At 43.7% G+C, this 18483-nt stretch overlaps 1 protein-coding gene across 4 annotated transcripts in view; it reads left to right on the top strand.

Moving 5' to 3' along the window:
- Positions 1–18483, top strand: part of LOC144829287 (THAP domain-containing protein 1 B-like) — a 125723-nt gene that overhangs the window by 83151 nt on the left and 24089 nt on the right. For all 4 annotated transcript variants that reach the window (XM_078688248.1, XM_078688249.1, XM_078688250.1 and 1 more), the window contains 2 exons: positions 10618–10695; positions 17385–17592. In XM_078688248.1, coding sequence (XP_078544374.1) covers positions 10618–10695; positions 17385–17592 — 286 coding nt within the window. The remainder of the gene's footprint in view (positions 1–10617; positions 10696–17384; positions 17593–18483) is intronic.

Below are 18483 nucleotides of genomic sequence, written 5' to 3'. Positions count from 1 at the left end.
CATCACAGAGCTCATCTTCTGGCAGAGCACCTCCCAGGAGTGAACAATCAGATTGCTGATTTCCTCAGCAGAAGGCAGCAACAGATACACGAGTGGGAACTTCATCCCCAAGTACTCCTTCTATACTCTCAAGAATGTTGATTCCCACAAATAGATCTATTCGCCACACTGGACAACTCAAAATGCACAAACCTTGCCGCTAGGTGCTCTATAGATTAATTGGTCAGGGATATTTGCCTACGCTTTTCCGCCTCTCCCTCTCCTTTCATTTCTGGTTCGGAAGCTCAGGCAAACATCCTTCACATTGATTCTAGTGGTTTCCACTTTGGCCTATCAGCCGTGGTTCACAACACTCTTGGAGCTATCAGTAGTTCCACATCAAAAGCAGCATCTCAGTTCCAGCATTCTCACTCAGAACCATGGAGAAGTCAGACACCCAAACCCCAAGGAGCTCAATCAAGCAATTTATCTTCTGAAGTCATAGAGTTTGGCTATCTCAACTTGCCACCAGAGTGTATGACTATTCTTAAGGGACCAAGAAAGCCTACTACCAGAGCATGTTATGCAGCAAAAAGGGAAAAGATTTGTTATATATTGTACCAACAACAATATTCATCCACTAAATGCCTCTATTCAAAATATCATTTGTTACCTTCTGCATTTACAGCGTGCTGGTCTGGCCTACACTTCCATTCGATTGTATCTTGCAGCAGAAGCCGCATAATTGCAAAACAGGCAACATCTATCTTTGTTCAAATTTCCAGTAGTTAAAGCCTTTATAGAGGTCCTTAAAAGAGTAATACCACCCAGGGTACCTTCTGCAAGAGTTTGGAATCTGAACATTGTGCTTACACGTCTCATGGATCCACCATTTGAGCTATTACACAACTCTCCGCTACAGTTTCTTTCATGGAAAGTTGCCTTCCTCATTGCGATCACTTCATTGAGGAGAGTTGGTGAGCTACAAGTAATAACCTTATGAGAACCCTTCTTTCAGCTTCATAAAGACAGAGTAGTTCTTCGCACCAACCAAAAATTCCTTCAGAAGTGGTTTCTGCTTTTCATATCAACCAATGAGTTGAGTTACCTGTGTTCTTTTTTCAACCTGATTCCATAGCAGAAAGAGTTCTTCACACTCTTGATGTCAGAAGAGTTTTATTGTATTATATTGAAAGAACAAAGGATTCTCGTAAAACAATACCACTGTTTATTGCATTTGCCACACCTCGCAAAGGCAATCCAATCTCTAAATCTAGTATTGCAAGATGTATTGTTAAATGCATTCAAACCTGTAATGCTAAAGCTAAAAGAACTTTATCTATACCTCCTAAAGCACATTCCACTCGTAAAATAGGAGCTTCTATGGCCTTTTTAGGTAACACCCCTATAGCTGACATTTGTAAGGCAGCAACATGGTCCACACCACACACATTTACCAAACACTACTGTGTGGATGTGTTAGCATGTCAACAAGCTAATGTAGGTTAAGCAGTGCTAAAGACACTTTTTCAAACAGCTGCAACATCTACTAGTTAGCCACCGCTTTGTGAGAATACTCAATGCTATTCTATGCAAAGTATGTGTATCTACAGCACACATGCCTCAAACCGATAATGCTACTTCCCCAGTAAGCATCTGTTCTTGGCATGTAGATCTGTAGATTCACATGCACCCTTCCACCTCCCTGGACACCTGTACTTTTTGCAGTTTTCATTATTTACATTACATATGCATGGAAATTTTTGTACTATACTCATTTTCTCCATTCTCACCCTCTTGCGGGAAAAAAAGCTAACAATGGAGTCAATGCCCATGCGTATTATCACCGCAAGGAGGTGTCACCTTACCTCGTGACTGGTAAAGACTTCTTTAAAGAAAAACACCTTGCAAACATCCGGACCCAACACTAGATGGCAGGAGTATGCAAAGCATGTGAATATGTGAATCTACAGCTCTACATGCCACGAACAGATGCTTACTGGGTAAGTAGCATAATCATATATAGATGGATAGATAGATAGATAGATAGATAGATAGATAGATAGATAGATATCTTTCATTAAACATTTAGTAAAGTTCAAATTTTGATGGAGTAAATTCCTGCTATCATGACATTTCGAGAAAACCAGCAAATTGCTTTTGAAGACTTACTAGTGGGTGGAATAAGTGAAATATCCCTCATAGTTTTTTGTTTATTTTGTAGAAAATATAGCTTGCAATAAACTTTTGCAAATTTTTTATCCAAACTTTTTTTACACACACACCTTGCCAGAGGTGTAGTCAGATAAAATGTTTCTAATTTCACAACCTGATGTAGTTAAAAAATTAACGGCCTCTAACAGGGATCCATGCAGCGAACGACTTGGAATAACGATTTACTGCAGTGTGGAACACTGTGATATCTTTAGCTCCGCATTCAGATCAACCCCTATTTTACTACCGTACACCATGGCTAAAGATAAGCCGCCTGATGCATCAACCAAGCAATGCACGCTGGACAAGTATGCTTGAGCGGCAGCCCTGACGCAGGGCGACCAGAGGGCTCCCATGCCGGACAATGTGGCACTGCTGGCGGCGATTACGCAGTCCAGGGAAATGCTAGAAACAAGGATTGGTGCTCTGGGCTCCGACGTTATGCTGCTCAGACAAGATCTCAGAAACACGGGGCAGCGCATCACAGAATCAGAATCCCGGATTTCAATGGTGGAAGACACAGTGAGTACACTACACAAAAAAGTAACTTCCCTGGAGACACTTATAAGGGGCCTGACGGCATGGGTAGAAGATGCAGAAGGGCACACCTGCAGAAACAATCTCCACTTCGTTGGCTTCCCTGAGGGCTGAGGAGGAAGCAGCGTGGAAGGTTTCCTCATTAAGTTGCTCAAGGAGTGGCTCCCACCTGGTGTGGTTTCTCCGTGCTTCATAATCGAGCGCTCACATCGGATGCTACTACAGAGGCCACCACCGGGATCGCGCCCTCGGCCAATAATAGCGAGGCTTCTTAATTATAAAGACAGGGACGTTGTATTGCAGCAAGCCAGAGTGAAAGCAACCCTCCCATTCGCTTCTCAGCATATCATGATTTTTCCGGACTATACCAAGGTGGTACAACAGCGCCGACAATCATTCGTGGAGGCTAAGGCTCATCTACGTGGTCTTAAAATCCAATCCTCCCTACTGTTCCCAGCCGTCTGAAGGTGGCCTACCAGTCACGTACACACTTCTTCGAGACACCGGAAGAGGTATTTCGCTGGATGGATGGAACCGTGAAAATCAAACTCCACTCCACCCCGACTTGACTCAGACTCCTCTTCCGGGGAGCTTGGACGTGGATTGCCCGGAACGGTTGGCAAGAAACGCCGCCGATCGCGCTCCAAAAACTATCTGAAACTTGCAGCAAGTCCCGTAGGCGAATGTTGGAGGATCAACCAGAACCTGCGGCCTCCTAATGGATATTCCGCCGAGATCTACAATTATGACCCGAACAAGTGGGGTGATATGAACAACCCGGCTACAACTGTACATAGGTTCCCCGTCATTAGACTCTAATATGTACAGGGACTCTTATCAGGGATCCATTGAGGGTCGGGGACACTTCATGCCGCAATAGATATTCCAGGGTTTTGGGGTGGGAGGTTAGTTGGGGGAGTTTATGGGAAGTTCTTATGTTTTATTAGTGCCATTACCAGATACTGCACACATAGTCTCCGGGGTGCTCTAGCCATGCAGGTATATACATTTGTCCCTATGTCCCGATACCAGACATGACGTTTGGCTGAAAAAGATCTGGAAGTCGAGAACTTCGGATCCTTAGTTGGGACGTCCAGGGTCTCCTAGACAACATCAAGTGGGGGGCCGTGCTTCAGCAGGCCAAACGCTATAAAGCGGAAGTCCTATTTTTCCAGGAGACCCACCTGCTGGTCACTAGGACACCCTGCCTGGCAAGATTCGGATTTGCTCAAACTTTTCATTCTGGGTTTACTAGAGGTTCCTGCAGTGTAGCATTCCTTGCACATCCGAACGTCCCATTTACTCACAGTAAGACGTGGTCAGACCCACAGGGCAGATTCATAGTGATTTATGGAATCCCCCAAACCCCCCCCCCGCGTGGAACCTTGCAGAGCGCTTGACATTGCTCTGGACTGAGATCCCATCCGGCCTGACGATAGTGAGAGAAGACTGGAATGATGTACTCTGCCCAGTGAGAGACAGATGGCGCAGCACGGAGGGGGCGACAGCGGCCTGAGAATCTAGATTGCTGCCCTTGATCCAAGGGATGGGGTGTGTGGACTCGAATACACATATTTCTCCGGAGTACATGAGTCCTTATCCCGCAACTACTACATATTGGTATCCACAACCCACGCCCACCAGTTACTATCCACCGAGATTCTACCCCAGGACTTGTCGGACCACTCACCAGTATCCTTTCAATTGTCCTTAGACCCTAGGGGCTCCCAGTTCCGATTACAGCTGCTGCCATGGCTGCTGCAGGACGAGCAGTACTGGTCGCAAATGTATGCATCCGTCACTGACTTTTTTTCCGCACAATACCGGCACTGTAGACTCCCCTATAACTCTGTGGGAAGCAATGAAACCCACACTTAGGGGGACAGATATTATTTTCTGCGCCACGAGGCGTCGACAGCGGCGCGAGAAACTATTGTGGACCGAAGCCCAACTGATTTCCTTAAAACCGCAAACATATGCCAGTGAGCTGCTGGATGAAGCTAGACTCTATTGGATGACCACCCGAAGTCGGATATACCAGTGGGGGCTTAAATCCAGTGCTACACCGCTTATGTCAACAGATGCTATGCCCACAGACCCTCCTATGTGCGAGTGGCCCTGACGGGACGATGCCCACAGACCCTTCGCAAATGGCAGATTGCTTTGCCCAGTTCTTCCCAGAATTATATGCCGCCCGAGAGACCCTACCTGCAGAAACCATTCACAAGTTTATTGATGATCTTCCCTCGCGGGCTCTCTCCGACACTGTGCGAGCGGCATTGGACGTTCCACTGTCGGTTGAGAAGCTGCAAACCGCATTGCAACAGCATTGTTGGATTTGCTCTCGCGGAGGGCACTTGGCTCAAATGGCTTCCCTTCAAAAACATCAATCTCAGTTGATGAAACCAGGCTGCTGTAGAAGATGGTTGCCTTCCACCGGACTGGAGACACACGGAGATAGCGTTTTCTTAAAGCCGGACCACCCGCCGGGACCCCACTCGTCATATCACCCGATATCTCTTCTCAACGTTGAAGCTAAGCCATTGGCCAAGGCAATCACTCGGTTCCCCATATCACAGACTTAGTCCACCCTGATCAGGCCGGCTTCATGCCTAGCCTCGCCACACGGTATAATATTAGGCGTGCACACAATGCCAATAGCTGGTGTCGACCGACTTAAGGGACTGGCTGCACTCCACCTTGCAGATATCGATTAAGGCTTTTGATTCCCTCAGTTGGACCTACCTCTTCGCTTTACTTAACCGCCTAAATATTGGCCCCCGCCTACTAAATTGAATACGTCTTTTATATACCGACATCATGGCATAATTCCGGGTGGCGGATTCCAAATCAAGAGGCTTCTCTATTGGACGTGGAACATGCCAGGGATGTTCCCTCTCCCTATATTTCTTTGCATTGGCCATGGAACCGCTGGTGGCCTGGGTGAGACTGGATGCACAGGTCCAGGGCTTTGAATGGTCGTCGGAGGTCTCGGACCACATAGCGATCTATGCGGACGATGTACTGTTCTTCCTCACGCGGCCTGCTAGGACTGGTCTGCGTCTACTCAGAATCATGCAGATTTTCAGTGAGACCTTGGGCCTTTACATGATTTGGGGCAAATCCTGTCTGTGGCCCCTACTTGGGGGAGATCAGTTGGGCGAATGGTCGCGGAAGGTGGCTGTGGTCCCAGATGGCTTCGAGTATTTGGGGGTGTTTTTCTCAGCGTCGCAGTCTTATGCATGGGACAGAAATCTGGCCCGCTGTGGACACAGATAGAAGACCAGGTTTGTCTGTCGTCGCATTTGCCGTTGTCCCTATTTGGCAGATCTGCCATATTTAAAATGGTCTCCTTGCCCCGCCTCATATATCAGCTCCAGAACCACCTATACCCAATACGGCCTACATGGTTTCGCCAACTGAATGCAATTCTGGCCCGATTACTCTAGGGGGAGCGGTACGGCACGAGTAGCTTAGAGGACATGCTTCCAGTCCACGTACTGCAGTGGCATCGCCATCCCGGATGTCCAAGCATACCATGCTGCAACACATCTTCTCGTTCTTAACAATTGGTGGTATGGCGATAGAGGGGACCCAGCAGACGTGGTTGAACGTTTTTCTGCTGGGCACCAAGTAATTACATATGGTCCTGTATTTTGCGCCGAAACTTAGGGAACTGCCACCTTCAACCAGAACAGTATTCATGATCTGGAAACGTGCACTTCATACAGTGGGGTGGTGGGGGAAACTCAGGAGGGAAAGCTCCGTAAGGCAAAACGGTCAGTTGCCGCAGCTGACACAGATGTCTGGCTTTCGGAGTTGGAAGGCCATCGCGATAGACAAGGTGGGAGCAGTTATACATGGTCAGAACCTAAAGTCCTTCTAGGAACTGCAGACAGAATATGCCATGCCCGTTCACAATTCTATAGATATCTTCAATTTTGACGTGCCTTCATCCCGTACCTTTTACATCCAACCGATATACCTGACTTTAATCCCGTAGAAGCTAAGGTTTTCACGGGCGAGCTAGGAGACCATAAAATAACCAAAATATATTGCATAGTCCTGGAAAAATAGCCCTGCAACATTGCATAAAATCAGAGACGCGTGGCAACTGGATCTACGCCCCCTAGAAGAGGATGATTGGGCAGGTGCGGTGCTCCCATAGGGGCATGGGAGCATAGCCCCCCGACCGCAGCTCCCTCGGCGTTTATGAAGTTAAGTAAACTGACACAGTTTACTTAAGTTCAAAGACGCTGAGGGAGAACTGACAATCATGTCAGTCAGCATGACGTCGGACCGCCCACCCCCTTCAGAGACTGAAGGAGGTGGGCGGTCCGGCGTCATGTTGACTGACATGATTGTTAGACCGTCACCAGGGGCAGGCAGCAGCACAACACAAGTGCACGAGTGGGGACGGAGGACAAATGTTTTTGCCCATGCGCACTTGTGTTTAAACTGGTGTGCGCATGCCCATTAGGAAGCCCCTCTGTCTCCTAATGGGCGTGCGGCGGACGAAGAGTAGCCATGCCCTAAGCCAATCCATTGGCTGAGAGGGGTTACAGTCCACTCCAGTGCCGTTGTTAAGAGCCAAGGGGAGCAGAGGCAGCACGGACCGGTGTTCAGTTTTATATTTAATTCCCCGTCTCCCCCCCTCAATCCCTCATCGAGCAAGTTGTGACTGGTCTCAAGAATAAATAAGACACGAAAACAGCTTTGTTTCCTGGCTTTGCTAAAAATATGGTTGGTGAGAGGCCGCTTTTGCTGTGTACTTTCTGTTTGTTTCATGCAAGTGCACATTGGAAGATATGAACTACTGGTGTGGCTTGGTCGTCACGAAAAAGGAATGTAAATGTAATTGCACCGACAGTGCCTCCCCATTTTCACTTTACTTTAGACCATGGGTTCTGGGTAGACGCGGTTTCTCGATCTCGGAGGAATTTAAACAAGGAACCGCTGCTGGGAACCTCGCAAATATGTGTGCTTGACATCACCATTTTGAACCCATATGACATCAGTATCGTCTCTGAAGGGAAAAAGCAGTTCTTCATGGTAAATATGAACACCGGTTTGCTACTGATTGCAGATCATATTGACGGGGAGTACATCTGCGGGAAGAGCTCTGTTTGCAACTTACATTTAAATTCTGTGATTGACAACGCTCTGAAAATGCACAGCCTGGAGATAGCTGCAATGGATAGAAAGGGCAATCCGCCTGCCTTTCTTGAAAACGAAACACGTTTTCACATTCTGAAGCCAGCCTTGACCCTAACCGTATTTCCATTTCATTAAATGTGAGAGTCTTGTATTGATGTTGGTGTAGTGTCAGCCTTTACAAACCCCTTGAAGTCTCTGTGAAGTGAATCCAGTGTTTATAATCATGCATTTAAAAAAGCAGTGACCTAAAAGTGCTCTACTAACATTCCCACGTCATATTTCACGTCCGGGCTGCCTCGAGATTTATGAACAGGAAGATTCATGTTAAAATAGGCAACCACTCATCACACCCTGGCAGCATTTATGTATGTTCCCCCTTTTGCCCGCTGCTAGTCATACCTCATTTGTTATTTATGTTATATATTGACTTGAGTGGAAGAAACTTTTTATGCATTTTTTAGACCAGTGCATGAAATGGAAAAATAAAGGTGCAGGTACTCTGTGCCAGAGTACCTGCTTGTTTCTGAGAAGTGCCTGGTACTCTCCAATTAAAGGTATTGCATTTCTCTTGAGAAGTGCCGGTACTCTCCTCCTCAAAATAAAAAAGTGCTGGTGTTCCGTACTGGATAGTACCAGCCTATTTAAAGCACTGGTATAGCCCACAATTTAAACGTAAATAACCATCTTAGCACAGGAATCGTGCAAGAATTACATCAAACAAGCAGGCTGGAGCTCGAATAAGCGAGCACTGAAAAGGGACGCTGAGGGGATCTCTGGAAATTTCTGCTTTTGGCGCGCGAAGGGCAAGGTATGTGTGATCCCTTCAGGAGACAGACTTGAGGTGCTTGGATGATACTAAGGTGGGGGTAGTGTTGGTACATACATACACAGCAGAAACCGGTGAATGTGAGGTGCAGGGCAGAAGGGCAGAGAGATGACAAAAGGAGAGCGGTAAAAAATGTGCCCGGAAAATGCACCATTTACCCACTCTTTTTTTCAAAAATTTCCCCTTAAGATGTTCAGGCTCGCTCACTTGCTGCTCTCACTCGCTACTGTGCACTTCGACAGAAAGTTTACGCCTCACCTCTTTCAAATGTCACTAGCCACCACTGCAATTGGGTGGAGGCATTGGAGTTCCCGCGCAGTGCGGTGATCGCGGCCCGCCTGCGACTTATCCAATTCAAATATTTACACCGGGTCTACTATACCAGACACAGGCTGTGACGCGATGGCGTGGTCGCCTCCCCGCACTGCTTGCACTGTGGAACATTTGAGGGTAACTTTATACACAGTATGGCAGTGTACGACCCTGTCGAGGTTTTGGAGAGCGGTGACCATATGTTTATCGGAGGTCCTAGGCTGGGATATTCTGCTATCTCCACGATTGGTCATGCTGCACATTACTGAGGGCTTGGGCAGTAACAGATACAAACGTCACTTGTTATTCCTCTGCCTCACTTTGGCTAAACAAGATATTGCCAGGGCGTGGAAGGATGAATCCCCGCCATCAGTGGCAATATGGAAGAAAGGCCTAGATTTTACCATGGGCCTTGAAATACCCGTTTTTAGGGCGAGGGGGTACACCCAGAAACATTTTAAAATATGGGAAAGATGGGCGGAATACAGAGGGTTGTATTTAGAACCAGTTCCCCCCGCTTCTGCTGTCGGGAGGTGTTGTGATGATTGTATTGTGCTGGTACTCGAATGATGATTATATTTGTCTTCATACTGGATGGCTTAAACCATGTATTTAAAATCTACCTGTTTCTTCTGCAAGTTTTTTTATGGCACTATTGTTTGTTTTAAAAAGTTATTATGTAAAACAATTATTTCACAAACAAAAATGTTGATATCATTACCTCTGCCAATACTTGTGTGTTACTGGTAACCCTAGTGGCACCAGTCTTGTACCGGCTGTCAACAATAAAATTATGTTATGAAAAATAAATACGTGCTCCAAAGTCTTCTGGTGGAATAAAAGTCACCTCTCCCTAGAACTGAAAGTCATAGGAAATTGTTTTATTCTTGATGAAACTGCAGTTGTTAAAGGTTACAGTAAAGAATCCATCTTCTGGTAGATTATACACAGCATACGCATGGGAACCCGCATGGTTACTCTGTGAGGGTGATAAACATGATTATGGGCTACAAGGATCACTTAGTCTGTAGTATATATCCCTTTGACATCCCAATATCCCCGACATCCATTGTCTGACATCTAGTAACTGCTCTGCCATACGGTAGCCTGCTAGAGCTATGATTTTGATAATTCAGAAGTGAGAAAATGCCATCTGGACAGCTTGAAAGATCCACCGTGGGCTCAACCTAGAGAGAGTGAAATGTTGTTATGGGAGTTCTACACATGCCACTGTGGTTCTATGAGCTTTTAGTGAAGGACGTATTGACTTACAGTAAAACATCACTATTGCCTTTTACTGCTGTGTGCCGCCTTCTTGGGTGGAAGGTGTAAAGAACAGGCACCTGCACACTCCAAAGCTTTGGTGTCATTGTTCAAGTTTTGTAACCACTGCAAAATTTGCTATTTTTCCGAACGTCAGTACTGCAGCTACTAGAACATTAGTTTTGTGTTTTGGGGGGTGGAAAAATATTTACTTCAAACGTGTTTTTATCGTTTTTGGATATTGAAAGTGTCATCCCAGGGTTGAGCAACCACCTGCAAATAATCCCTACGTTTGGTACACTATTGACATTTGTCTTTATTTTGTTTAGCCAAAAGACAGACTGGGAAGAAGGAAAAGGAAGGCCACTATTGGAGTAATTTTGGCTTCACGTGATGCTATCAGACAGGTTGGTAAATATGAATCAAACACTCACTGGGGCAAACACGATTCAATTGAAGCATTTTATCAATAGTTTTAAGTCACAGGCTAAACACATCTGGAAGACAGAGGGGCATGTCTGAATGAATGACGTATAAGGAGCTATTGTGGAGGCACAAAGGAATATGGACACATTCATTGCACTGGAGGGTATTTGATTTCCTTCATTTTCCTCTGCATTCCACTTAAAGAATCATAAACTTATTCTGACAATTTACGGCTTCTTGCCTAAAATAATTTAAAGCTTCACAACATATTGCTTTGTGAATTTAAACATTAGCAACACTGTCCTCTAGTATTTAAATTATTACATTTGCAGTTAACTTTGGTTTCATCTCTTTACCTCTGGTTCTTTTCTTGCCTTCCTACTCATTACGTGGTAGCGACAAAAACTCCTGGGCAATGTCAATAAAGCAAATATACACAGTATCTATAACATTAAGAAAACCAAGGAAGACAGAAAAAATATATTCAAAGTTGTTACCATTTTAATCATTTCTTCTCATATTATCTAAACAAATGATATTTATACAAAACATTTAAAAAATGAAACACAATATGTAACACATCACATTTAATCAATATGTATAAGTAAAGGGTTAAAAAGTGGCAATATCTTTATTAACTCAAGTTAAAAGCCACGTTCTCTTTTCATCCTTAGAGGTGCAGAAGTGCAACTCCTCATACAAGATGACCTTTGGCTTCGCTGGGTACAACAAGGCATATTTAATTCCTCATTTGCGTATAATATGTTTAACGTCCCTAAAAGCATGTCTCTGACCTTGCCCATGGGCTGTTATTTATGATCCACAGGCCATGTTCCCAAAATGACTGTAGGATGTGAACTCAGACTTGAAAATTCAATATTCAGGCTACCAATGGTCTGGAAGGCACACTGGGTGCCCCGGCACTCAGTGCACCCTTTCCACCATCAAGAGTTGCTCTGTTGTCCCTCCATAGATGTCATCTGTCAACCTTTTCTCCAGAAAAAAACTCTACGCACCACCCCTTCGCATCTTCAGGTACACTCACCATATTATTGTGCCTTGGGCACCCTTCAACATTCTCTGCCTTATGATGGAGAAGTTCAACCTCCCCCTTCAGTTCTTTGACTTACTCCTGCAAGTCTTGCACAGTGGGGCATAGTAACACCAAAGTTGATTTGTTCTCAGTCACTCTGTCGACTAACTTCCTGTGACCTGTTTTTAACAGATTTACCTCTATAGAGTCAAACGTCTTATTGAGTCCCTCCAGCGTTGTTTCCACTGTTTACAGCATATCTTCAGTATCTATACTGGCACTATTGGAGTCCCCACACTTGCCCATCAGCGGCCTCCTAACTGACTTGGGTTTCAACATCATGTAATCGTTCAACCTTGCAGTGCATGTGTTATTCCACTATTGTAATGACCACAAGAGGCCATGCACCCGGAATGCAGTGCCCCCATCAGTTTTCTCACACTTTCTTCACACCTGGGGCACTGATCTGCCCCTGAAATTCTAACCTCATATATATCCTTCCTCAGCAATTCAAAATCCATAATTGGGGTCCAGTCTTGCTAAACTACCATGAGGATTAATTTTTTTCATACAGCACAGGCCTCCACAATCCACATTTTCTCTTGTTGTAGGGTCAACTGTTGGGGGTGAGGGACGCCTCATTTCACTTACGGCCATCCACCATGATCACATACTTCATGAGCCTTCCCTCCATCTCTTTCAGCCTGGCTGTTCCAATGTCCCTATGCCACTGCCTCAACAAAAGCAGGCGTGCTCGCCTCTGTGGCCCCTCCGTTCGTCCACTCCGGTCCTGACATTTCAGCGCCACCCATCCTGGAGTCCGAGCACTGCCCAAAAGCACCCAACTTCCATTAAACATCAACTTCAGGGTGGGGGAGTGGCCTTCTCGCATGTGGGGCAATGTCTCCTATGCACGGGACCTCCAGTGCGCCTCTTCAAAGCTGTCTCCCCCATCCTCGTGCCACTGTAGATTTCCTCAGCATCATCCTGGCATCCTATTGTTCTGCCCAACAGCGACCATCGGACTGAATGCCGCATTCAAAGGGCCCACTCACTGTTTGGTCCTGCTGCCATGCCTTGAGCGGGGAAGCCTCCTAAAGTTTAGCAACATTTTCAGTAGCTGGCATGTAGGATTACTTTTGTACTGAGGTGGGTCAGTAAGAGTAGCCCCACAGCACTTCTTACCCCCTTGCTCTCGAGGCCATGCCCCCTTTATTTCAGCACTGTTAAATGTGAGAGGAATAAATAACTGGAACCTTTAGGGGTCAACTTGAGATTTTGTGCATGAAGCATTAATTGTAAAGATATTTTTGGCAGGTCCATGTGTATTACATAGGATCCTGCATTAGGAATGCTTATTTAAATGGATAATTCCACTTTGTTCTGCAGGGATGCAATGGGAACGTTTGACACGTTGGATTTGGCAGTGCTGGGGCATTACAGTAAATGAGTGGTCATGTTGAAATATAGAAATTGACAGGGCAATTTCTGAAAAGCAAAGTAAAATAGCTGCATCACAAATGATCCATGTTGCCAGCAATCCGCTCCTTGCCTGTTTGGGGCTACCATGTTCACAAAGAAGTCTAGATCCCATTCCAGTACCCAAATTCATGGGGACTTCGGTTGATTCACATGTGAGTGTCCAATTCTATGCCTTCTGAGACCTACAGCAGGCATGTGTGGCTGTTCATCAAAGTGAAAAGCAATACACTCTTACTCCTAGGCAAGGCAGGGTTGGTAGCGCTCACCAGAACGTGGTGGGCTACAAAGAGGGCGTAGACACAATAGAGGGGGTAATATGTAGGAGGAGCAGGGCAGGCAGTATAAAGTGTGATCTTTTTGAACCAGAAGATTCAAAGTAATGTGAAAGAGGAGTGCTTTCAGTTTTTTTCTAAATCTGAAGGCATTACTGTTTCTAATTTCTTCTAGTGAGGGATGCTACTCTTATTTAGCTTTCTCGGCTCCAGTCCTAATAGTTCTTAACCCCTTATACTTTTGCTGTCCTATCCGCTTTTTCTGAAGTTAGTGTAAGTATCATAATTGGGCAATGTGGATGTTTTTGGAGAATTTGAGTGTCAAATTAAATTTGATTCTGGCTTCTAGGGAAAGCTAATGGGGCACACATTCTGGTTCCTCGCACTTATCTTGTCAATTAATGCTGGAGTGCATTGAGAGGAGGCAAGATGTATTTTAGAATTTCCACTAGAATGGTGGTTAGTTGCCATCATGGAGATTCCAAGAGCTTGGATTGCCAAGCAAAGGTCAGAAAGTGTCAAGAATGGTATCAGATTTTTTTTTTAAGTCAAGTGATTCTTTCAGCTCTTACTATAATGTCAATTTGTGATGGCATCCCTAGTAATGGATCAAGTCTGAAAACAAGCACGTTGTTGAAAGGAAAGAGAGGGATAGTAACTCTTTTTAATTATTTTAACTACTCGTAAAATTCAATTTGTGATGCCTTCATAGAAATATAAATTTATTTTTGTATACGGTTTAGGCTACGAAAATTAGATAACATGCAGTTTTAAAGGGCACATTTTCATAATGTGAATATTTGGGGTAGGTGATGTGGCCTAATGTCCAGAGCTACCAACTTTGGAACTGGGGAACCAGGTTCGAATCCAGTGCCTCCTAAAGCGGTCCCACCCCTGTAAATGTGATTGGATTATATTTGGGAAATTATGACATTTAGGAGACCCATGCTATTGGCCTGTTCCTTTAGGATTGGAGCACAGGTCACACCTTTTTTTTTTAAAGTAGAGTTCCTGCCTCTGGTGAGAACTTTCTTTTGCTTTCGCTAATGGTTGAACTTCTAGCTACTGAGGGATATCCCTGCATCCAGGTAAAGTAATGGGACTGTAAGTGTCAAGAAAAGGCTGCCTGTCCACCCAAGAAATACATACTGCCATCGTGCCTGTGAGAGTCTACCTCAACAGAAGCATTCCCGATAGTCGCTCAAAATGGTGCAGTGCTGTGGCAGCAGCATGTTTATATTGTTTGAGGATCTCTGCCTGGACTGCAGCCATCAAGTGACTGCTTGGGTTGCAGAGAGACATCTAATACAGTAGCAGAAGGCACCGTGATGTCCTTGGCCTGTCGTTCTGAGGCAGTTGGCTTTACAGTTTTGATTTTGTTAAGAGTTTCTTCTAAACCGATATCCAATTCAAGGCAGTCAGTCATGGCAACTAGAGACAGATTGTTTTGCACATTAGGTTTTGTTGTTACTCAGTATGCTGATTTTGTTGATTAAAAAATCTCAGGATTCTGTACTTTTGAAAATTAATTAGATAGTATCTGGAGTGAGGTTTCAATTATATTTTTACTATTTGAAGCATTTTTTGTTTTTACAGAGAACTTGAAATGAAAATACACAGCTTTGAAACTTCTGGCGATAATTCTTTTTTTTCCTTGTGACCTTAAGGAATGAGAGAGAGATGTTGATGTTTTCTCCAAATGAAAGCCTTTAGAAACGTGGGAGAGATTGGGCGTGGATCAAGAGTTAAGAAGAAAACCTAAATATGTTCACAAATCCTGTTACTCAGTTGAATGCCCTATCCCAAAACTCAAGTAACCAGCAACTCTAATCAGACTGAGCTGCTTGCATGGTATATGAAGCTCTAAAAACATCACAATCTACAATTGGGCCTTACCTTCTTTATAATGCACTTCATTGAGCAAACAGCTTCTAGGAAATGTTTCCAGGATTCCTCATTCTCTTTGCACACCATTCCTCATATTGCAACACAACCATGAAGCCCTCCATTTTGTACATCTGGCCGTAGGTCACATTCTGCTGGTCCAGTTTTTCCCAGTGCTCACCTGCCATCCTTGTGTTAGGTGTGATTTACCTGAAATGTCTATAACATGTTTAGGAGACTCTTCACAATAGGCATCCTCTTTGTTTGTACGAACTGCATTTCAATCTGAGTATGCCCATATGAAAGTAGACCTTTCCTTCAGTTTCCTGCTTGGAAATAGTTGTCATGATATTGTAAAAGGACCTGTGGTGGCTCCCGAGATATGAGAAGTCATTCTGCGCAATCAACTCCATACCACCTCATCAGGGAAACTTATTGTAGCACTGCCATTAAGAGACATGATAACTCTGCATCTGACTTTTACAACGGCCTCCACTCTTGTGGTCTTTTACTATATTCATAGCGTTATCTCCTCCCAGACTTCATACAGCAAGGTCTGTAAGCCTCTCAACTTGTGCAATTGACTGGTGTATCATCACTTGATATGGAGTGCTTACAATGAGGTGCGCGAGGGACTACTTTACACCTATTTATGTCACATGTGCATTGCATTCAGAAAGCTGTTTTTTTTACAACATTTCAGTCAGGAATCACATTTTGCCTACTGAAGTGCTCATTATACCATTAACAAGCATTTGCAAAGACAATGCGTCTGAATTTAATGTGCCAACTTAAGCATGCACATGCTTGTTGCATACTTTCGTACATTAAAACGAGATTTATTGTCTTTGCCGATGCTTATTGTAACGTTTGATTAATCACATTTTGTCTTACCCTGTTCTAAACCTGTTATAAGTAAACGGTACACTTACATAATCTTAGTGTACCACAAATAATTGGTGCTCTTGCATTCGTCTATTCTGTTAGAAAAAAAAAGAGGGTCTCTTGTGAAAGGTGTGAATTTCATAGAAGTGATAGGAATTTTAATTTCCTCAGGCGATGGGGTCTGGTACATAACGGTGTGTTTAGATAACTAAGCTCTGTAAAACCCGGGGGTGTTGTGCATGTGAAAACCATGTGAATACAGTTTCTGTCACAAGCGTTTACATCTTTGCGATGAGTAAAATGTATCTGGCAAGTGTACCTTTGACATATTTGAAGTTGATCTCGAGCCTAGAATTATTTTTTTTAAACTGTCTATTTAAAATGTATGCATCATTTTAGTTGAAATAATAGATTGTTTATTAAGACAAAAAAAAAATCCGAGCATGTAGAGTGAAGTTTTACTTTCCGGGGTTTGTGACAACCTTTCTATACATCACGGAGAGGATGGAAGCAGTGCCTAACAGTTTCTCTTAGGTTTGTTTTCTTTGTTTTAATACATTGGCTAACCCACTGATGATCTTAAATAAATTAAGCATATTCTGTCTCATTGAAATTATGATGCACAATATTGCCACTGTGAGCTATCACAGACCTCTTCACCCTTCTATGTATGCCACTTTTAAAACATCTCAGTAATGCTAAAAAAATATCTAAATTACCCGAAAAGGTCAAAAGTACCTTATCACCTATTGACAAAAGTAAGTCTCTTAGCCAATTCATACTTTACTGCTTTTGGAAAAAATATACAAACACATGAATTGGACATCAAAGGGGTAAATCTGAGTTATGTGCTGCTGAATCTCAAATTTGGGGCAAACTCATAATTGGGGCAGGGTCGTAGCACCAGAGACATAACATCAAACCATGCATTAACATCTTTTCCCCATCTCACAGGTGGATCTTGCACCCACAAAACACTTGTGATGCATGGGGTGGCCTCAAATGAATTTACCAGTGGAACCAACTAAATATTGGACATTGAGTCATACAAATAGCTGCATCTTTTAATAATAAAAATATCTACATTCTGTGTTTGTTTCTTGTTTTCCTGCAGGAACACAATTACTCTGTCCCAGATATTGAAACATTGAAAAGAAGACTTCAGTTTTCAGAGGAAGATAGAGCTCAGAAGGAAAGGCAACTTCGGAATGCAAGAGAAAGGGAAAGCCGGCTTAGACAGATGTGCCTCACCATCAAAAAAGAGCTTCGTGAGAAAAACTCATTGACGAAACAACTTCAAAAGAAACTCGAGCTATATGAAGGTAAATAGGCGTTCAAGCAAAACGTTTTAAATATTTATCATAATTCGGCAAATTTAATAGCTGTCAGTGCTTCTACTGTGAATGAAACCTGGACGATCAACCTAGACGACACTTAAAAAAAATCATATTGACCCTCCCTGCAGTGTTTTACCTACTAACTCTTTTACTAGCCTGTTTCACTTGGTTCTAGAGCATGGTTTCATTTACACCTGATGGGCTGCAGAGCGATACCCTAAGTAGCTGTACCTTTATGGAGAGCTAAAAAAAAAAACTGTCTCAGACGGTCTCTAATTTCTATCCGATGCACCAAACCAAAAGTACAGAATGTTGTCATGTGAAAATGTTAAGTAAACAAGGTAAAGACTACCATTATGAGTGATACTTGATCCTACCTCCTGCTTGGTCAGTGTCCAGTGGAGGCAGGGTAACAAATTATATTGAACACTGTAAAGTTTGAAATCTGGCCTGGCTTGTATGAAGATGATCAAGATCACCACATTTGGTTCAGTTTGGTGGTTCACGTTCACTTCCTAATCTCTATCTCATTATTTATCTCTTCCTCATTGTCCTTATGTTAAATAATTTTATTAAGTAACAGGAATGACTTTTGGTGACTGTACAGAGAAGCAGTAAGGTGTTACACGATTGGTGAGCAATCTGGAGAAGGTTTATGTAAGCTCAGACTATTTAAATTGACTGTATAAAGGAGCACAGGATGAACTGAGGGCAACCATATAGTGTAGTGCTCTTTGGTAGAACAGCAGATGGCTGATACCAAAAATGAACTCCTATCAGGATATTTGTAACAATGAAGGAAAAAATATTATTAAAATTGGAATCAAGAAAAACATGAGATATAGACACATTTTATATGCAATTATAAAAAAGACT

This window comes from Lissotriton helveticus, chromosome 4_1 (genome assembly GCF_964261635.1).
Source record: "Lissotriton helveticus chromosome 4_1, aLisHel1.1, whole genome shotgun sequence".
Taxonomy (NCBI): Eukaryota; Metazoa; Chordata; class Amphibia; order Caudata; family Salamandridae; genus Lissotriton; species Lissotriton helveticus.
The sequence above is the reverse complement of the archived record's forward strand: the minus strand, read 5'-3'. Positions and strand labels throughout refer to the sequence as shown.